This window comes from Herpailurus yagouaroundi, unplaced genomic scaffold (genome assembly GCF_014898765.1).
Source record: "Herpailurus yagouaroundi ecotype Mexico unplaced genomic scaffold, PumYag 199, whole genome shotgun sequence".
Taxonomy (NCBI): domain Eukaryota; kingdom Metazoa; phylum Chordata; class Mammalia; order Carnivora; family Felidae; genus Herpailurus; species Herpailurus yagouaroundi.
The window spans coordinates 17,168,347-17,174,394 of NW_024412430.1; the positions used below are offsets into that span (position 1 = coordinate 17,168,347).

The following is a 6,048-nucleotide window of genomic DNA, read 5'->3' on the forward strand; positions in this document are numbered from 1 at the left end:
GCTACAGACAGAAGCAGTGTAAGCAGGAGATAGATAGGTGTTAGCAAAATGACTTTAAGGGGGAAAAAAGGTAGATTTAGGCTTTTGGGGAGACTGAGGAAAATCCTAAGGTATTAAGAATAGAGGTTCTGTCCCTCAGCACTCAGTCTCCCAGTGACGTGGAGTGACCTTTGTGTCCTGAGTCTGCTGTCCTGGCCTGAATTCTTCATGACTCATTGGCTTCCTTTTCCCTTACTTCTGCCATTTCCTGTTCTGAGTATTGGGGGCAGAGCTCAAAGTTCGGGGGACACATAGATCAGTAAATGGAACCTACTGGGGAAAATGAAAGTTTTTGTTCTCCTTTCATAGCATCTTCAGACACACAACTGCGTCAGAAATAAAGCTTCGTTTTCAACTTACACTTTGAGCTTTGAAAATAAACCATTTGTGGTTTGTCGCACCTCAAACATTTTTAGAGGTGAAAAGAATACATTTTTTTCTTGTAGAGATACTCATCAGAGTGTGGACCATTCGATAAAACTTAACCTTGGTTCCTACGTTAGAATCCTTCGAGTTGGAATCTACTGCGTCAGGGAGATTCCGCCTCACCCTCTCCCCACCCACGTTTATAAATACGTGGGAAACACATAAGGTTCAGCGGAAGTGGGGGTTCTCTTCAAGTGTTCTGGGTAGCTGGCTCCATTGTCCTCTAGGCACAACCTTCTTCACGTGACTTGATTTTTTTCATCCACAAACAATTCACTTACCACCTCCCACAAAACTACTTTGAACTCTTCTCTCACCACCTGATCATGACTTCAGGTTACCGTGCTTCTGAACTGATGTCATCCATCATAGGGAGCTTTATTAACTGGCCTGAATGATGCGGTTTATCTGTCAAGATACACGTTAAGCCTTTTTCAAGCATATATCATGACAGTGTTATCTTTGATTCTGCAAGGTAGGCTTCTACAGACCAACCCTGGGGTTGAGAACTTCCTAACGTACCAAAAGCTATTAATTTATTTGGATTTTAGGTTGACTTACTAGATAATAAATGAAGTCTAACCAATAGTTTTATAAATAAATTTTAAGACCGATATTTTCAGCATACTGTTTTTACTTGATTTTTGTTTTGTTTTCACATTATGTAAAAAAATCTTATTAGATTTGATTGTATTGTACTGGCTTTTAAATTTGGCTTTCTTTTTAAAAATATATAATGCTTTTTCTTTGAGTACAATGAAAATGAATTTGAATAAATTGAGGTTCTTCTAGGAACAGAAGAATCTTCCCTTGTTCTTTCTTTCTGTTAAGTTTCACCCCACACTCACCACATGCTCATGAAAACTGCTTAATCAGTTGGCTAGAAGAGAGTTCAGTCTCACTAAAGGTGGAATTTACTTAGTTTACATTGATACCTCAAGAATCTTTTAAGTTTAAAATTCTTACTAGAGTAATACAAAGACACCATGCACAGAGATGTAAGACTGACAACCTGGAAAGGTATATTTAGTACCAGAATTGCAGATTAAGAGTTAGTATCTGTAATCAAGAGTTCTTACAGGTGAATAGGTTACACACCCTAGTAAAAAACAGTAGCCTGTATGTACTTCTATTGGTGTATGGATGTTTGTTTTGAGATAAAAACTGACCAGTGGTTATCCCTGGAGCAATGATGGAACAGAATTTCGTTTTGTACTTTGTATATTTTTATATTGTTTAAGTTTTATAAGCAGTATTTTGCTGTTTTAATCAGAAAATATAAAAATAAAAAAAATAGCTCCATTAAAAAGCAAAACAATCTCTTGCTGAGGCTCTCATTTTATCAGATAGGGTTGTTTGGGGATGATGCCAGTCAGCAACTCAAGACAGTTCATCTCCCAGATGTTGGTTGTCCTCATGACTGGTTCTCTAAAAGTCTTTTTTTGTCAGTCTGTATTTATTGTGTGTTCAATATTTAAAATAAAAACGGTGTAGAGAAAAGGCAGTGTAGGGTAGGAAAGCCTCATGTCTAGAAACTCATAATGAAATGGTTAAGGCAGGAGATGTGAAATATGGACTGGTATTCAAATGGTAAATTCCAAGTACTCTGCTAGTAATACCTGTTATTTGGTAACACTAGACATCGTACAGGAAAATGAATTTCATATTGTGACGTTAATTGCTTTAAGTTTAAATACATTTTGGAAGTCTTACCGAACTGATGTATTATTTTCTGTAGATTTCCAACACCTATCTAGAGAGCAATTGGCCTATACGGGTGAGTTATTTGTTATTTTCTTGGTGTTAACTTTTATTGGATAGCGTTTGCTGCAAGAGGCATTCTGGGAATTCAGCCTTTTCGGTGGGTGCATTGATAAAAGTAACATTTTAATACTTGATCCTTTGTACATTGTTAGCGCATTAACATCTATAATTTGGTCAAATGTAACTTGCGTGTAAATATTCAGATTTTTATATTTAGCATTTTACATTTAATTCACTTAGCAAACATTTATTAGTAGTCTGTTTGCCTGACACAATAATGCTAAGCTCTTTATACTTAATAAAGTATATAGGTTTGCAAAGAAGAGTTCTTAATTTTTTTTTTTTAATTAGTTTTCAGCTATTGATAAGCTTGGACAGAATATTGCTGTGGTTGGCAAGTTTGGTTTTGCACATTACTCTTTACTCACCAAAAAATGGAAACTTTTTGGAAACATCACCCAGGTTAGTCTTTTTGAAATTAAAAACTGATGTCTCAGACTCTAAGAGAACTTGTAAAGTAAGCCACTGTTAATAAAAACTCAAATCAATAATCAAATCAGATAAAAAATTTAGTTAATAAAAAAATGATGTTGATGTTGGATTACATGTAAGAGTTCTAATAAAGTGCTTGATATTTGGTAAAGGATTTGTATGGCGATTGTTTCTAACTTGAGGATTTACTCTTCCATTACATCTTGGGATCACCAGCTATGATCAGAATAAATGTCCACAAAATTTAAGATCGTTTCGTGCTTGTCAGTGTGTGATGTAAAGATGTGGGTAGCGTAGAAAGATGGGCAGTTGGATTTTGCACGAATCAAGTAGGAAAAGACGAGGAAGTTACTGTTAAGTAGGTGCCTGCAGTGCACTTGAAAGGGCTTCCTGAACCCTTGTCACCTCACTGATCTTCGTAACTCAGGACACTGATATTACTCACCATTTTATAAAAGAAAAACTAAGATTTGGAGTCAAGCAGGTGATAAATGATAAAGCCAGAATTTAACCAAAGTCTGTTGCATATTCAGGGGAGTAATGATGCTGCATGGTACCCAGTTATTTACAGAAATGTTTGTATATTCAGAATAGGACATGAATCATTATTATTAAAGGCCCCAGACTAATACTTAATTGGGGGGGATAGAGAATAGAGCAGAAATAATTTGAGCTTTCATTGTCTGCGTAGGAATATTTTATAAGTGTGTTACTTGTTGTAACTTCTGGCAGCATACATAAAGGTAAATAGTGTTTTTGATTATCTTTTAAGGAGCAAAATATGATTGTGACTGGTGGCTTAGCCTGGTGGAATGATTTTGTTGTCCTGGCATGTTATAACATAAGTGACCATCAAGAAGAGGTAGGGTTTTGTTTCTTTCAGAAATAATAGATTTTTATATTTTAAAGATGTTAATAAGCACTATTTGGTTTAATATTAAAATAATTTTTGGAAAATGAACAAATCATTTTATTCTTAAGAATTTGGCATTTTTAGGGGCGCCTGGGTGGCTCAGTCGGTTAGGCGACCAACTTCAGCTCAGGTCATGATCTCACGGTTCGTGAGTTTGAGCCCCGTGTCAGGCTCTGTGCTGACAGCTCAGAGCTTGGAGCCTGCTTCGGATTCTGTGTCTCCCTCTCTCTCTGCCCCTCTCCCACTGACACACACACACACACACACGCTTTCTCTCTCTCAAATGTAAATAAACATTAAATTAAAAAAAAAAGAATTTGGCATTTTTAGGTAATGAGACTTTCATTTCGGGTTACTACTTTAAAAACATTTTTAAAGGCTCACCAGGGTGGCTCAGTTGGTTGAGCATCTCACTTTGGCTCAGGTCATGATCTCACAGTTCATGAGTTTGAGCCTCACAGTGGGCTGTCTGCAGTTAGCCCAGAGCCTGCTTCGGATCCTCTGTCTGCCGCCCCCCTCCCCCCACTCCTTCCCCCACTTGCACGCATACACACACTCTCAGAGATAAATATTTAAAAAAAATTTTTTTTTTAAGTTTTAAAGGGATAATTCAAACTTCTAAGATAACTTTTTCTAAGGATTTTTAGCTGTTAGACATTCTCTGTGAAGTTTATAAAAAGAATTATTCAAAGCTGAGAAGTTTATAAGGATGGCTATAATTTATTGATTTGTATGTTTATATTTTTACAAACTGCTGGTCTACTTATATCAGATCTAGATATTCAGGTCTTTAAAAGGGAGTGCCTGGGTGGCTCAGTCAGTTGAGTGGCTGACTCCGTTTCATCTCAGGTCAGGTTTCAGGATTTGTGAGTTTGAGTCCTCATGTTGGGCTCTGCACTGACAGTGCAGAGCCTGCTTGGGATTCTCTCTCTCCACCCCCTCTGCCCCTCCCCAGCTCATGCACAGGCTCACACGCTTTCTCTCTGTCTCTCTCTCTCTCTCTCTCTCTATCTCAAAATAAATAGCTTAAAAAAAAAGTACCTTATACATTCCCTGTTTTAATCACTTCATCTTTTGGCTATTTGTAAATGAGCCTACCCTGTGAAAATGTAAACATTATTAATGCTCAGATTAGTCGTTAAATTTCTCTTACTTGAAAAGAAGTCAGTAGACAAAAAACAGATGTCTAAAGTATTTAGTCATCTGTGGTGTAGGTATCTTGTTTTTACAGTTTTTCTCTTTTTGTATTATTCAGCTCAGAGTTTATTTGCGAACATCAAATCTGGACAATGCCTTTGCTCACATCACCAAAGCACAAGCAGAAACATTACTGCTCAGTGTCTTCCGGGACATGGTAATAGTATTTAGAGCCGACTGTTCAATATGCCTTTACAGTATTGAAAGAAAATCTGATGGGTAAGTATATAGCATGTGACAGGTCACTTTCTGCTTTTGTGTATTATGTTTCCTCTGTAGTTTTTATTTTCTTAAAAGTTATTCTAATTTTGCATTTCGTTTCCTTTGTTTTAGAAGTTAAAAAAGTAAGAAATGCTATGCTTAGTGATGTTCATGTGGTTATTTTTTAGCCACCTAAGTAAATAAAAGAGCCTGCACTAGCTTCTTCAGCTGATCTTACTGGATTTATTTGGGAAAAAAAAAAAAAGAAAAGAAAAATCTAGTTTGGGATGGGGTAACTTCGATACAAGGTTTTTTTCACAGCCTTGAAAACAAGTGGTTACCAGCGATCCTAAAGTTCTAGACACTTGGGGAAATTTAACACTGGCTTCAAGCCTTAGGAAGAGTGTCCTTTGCCAACTCACATAATTTCCCCCGAGCTAGATGGCTGTAGACTGTAGCGGGAAATGCTGTGCGTCCCTGTTGCTGTTGTGTGTTGCCTGTATTCTTCTTGGTATATGGTTGGCTTGCAGCACTTAGACCCCACCTCTTGAGTTTCATTTTTTTTTTAATTTTTTTTTTCAACGTTTATTTATTTTTGGGACAGAGAGAGACAGAGCATGAACGGGGGAGGGGCAGAGAGAGAGGGAGACACAGAATCGGAAACAGGCTCCAGGCTCTGAGCCATCAGCCCAGAGCCCGACGCGGGGCTCGAACTCCCGGACCGCGAGATCGTGACCTGGCTGAAGTCGGACGCTTAACCGACTGCGCCACCCAGGCGCCCCTTGAGTTTCATTTTAATTTGTGATGTGTATTTGTTTCTTTTTTAAAATAGTCGTGAAGTGTGTATTTGCTGAAATAGCTTAGTGATTGAGGAATACTGTAAAGATAAGAATTAAGAAACTTTACCAACCTCAGATAGAACCGGTATCCTTTCTCAACTAACTAAGCTATTCCTATTTTTGTTTCCTAGTTTCCTTTCCTAATTTTCCGAGGTCTTTCTCTCCTTCTTTCCTTTC

General features: G+C 37.5%; 1 protein-coding gene across 7 annotated transcripts in view; it reads left to right on the plus strand.

Moving 5' to 3' along the window:
- Window positions 1-6,048, plus strand: part of RIC1 (RIC1 partner of RAB6A GEF complex) — a 171,283-nt gene that overhangs the window by 122,690 nt on the left and 42,545 nt on the right. For all 7 annotated transcript variants that reach the window (XR_005782873.1, XR_005782874.1, XR_005782875.1 and 4 more), the window contains 4 exons: window positions 2,204-2,242; window positions 2,581-2,691; window positions 3,494-3,583; window positions 4,890-5,050. Coding sequence is in view for 4 of the 7 variants with exons in the window: in XM_040449500.1 (XP_040305434.1) it covers window positions 2,204-2,242; window positions 2,581-2,691; window positions 3,494-3,583; window positions 4,890-5,050 (401 nt within the window). In the remaining 3 variants the exon portion in view is untranslated. The remainder of the gene's footprint in view (window positions 1-2,203; window positions 2,243-2,580; window positions 2,692-3,493; window positions 3,584-4,889; window positions 5,051-6,048) is intronic.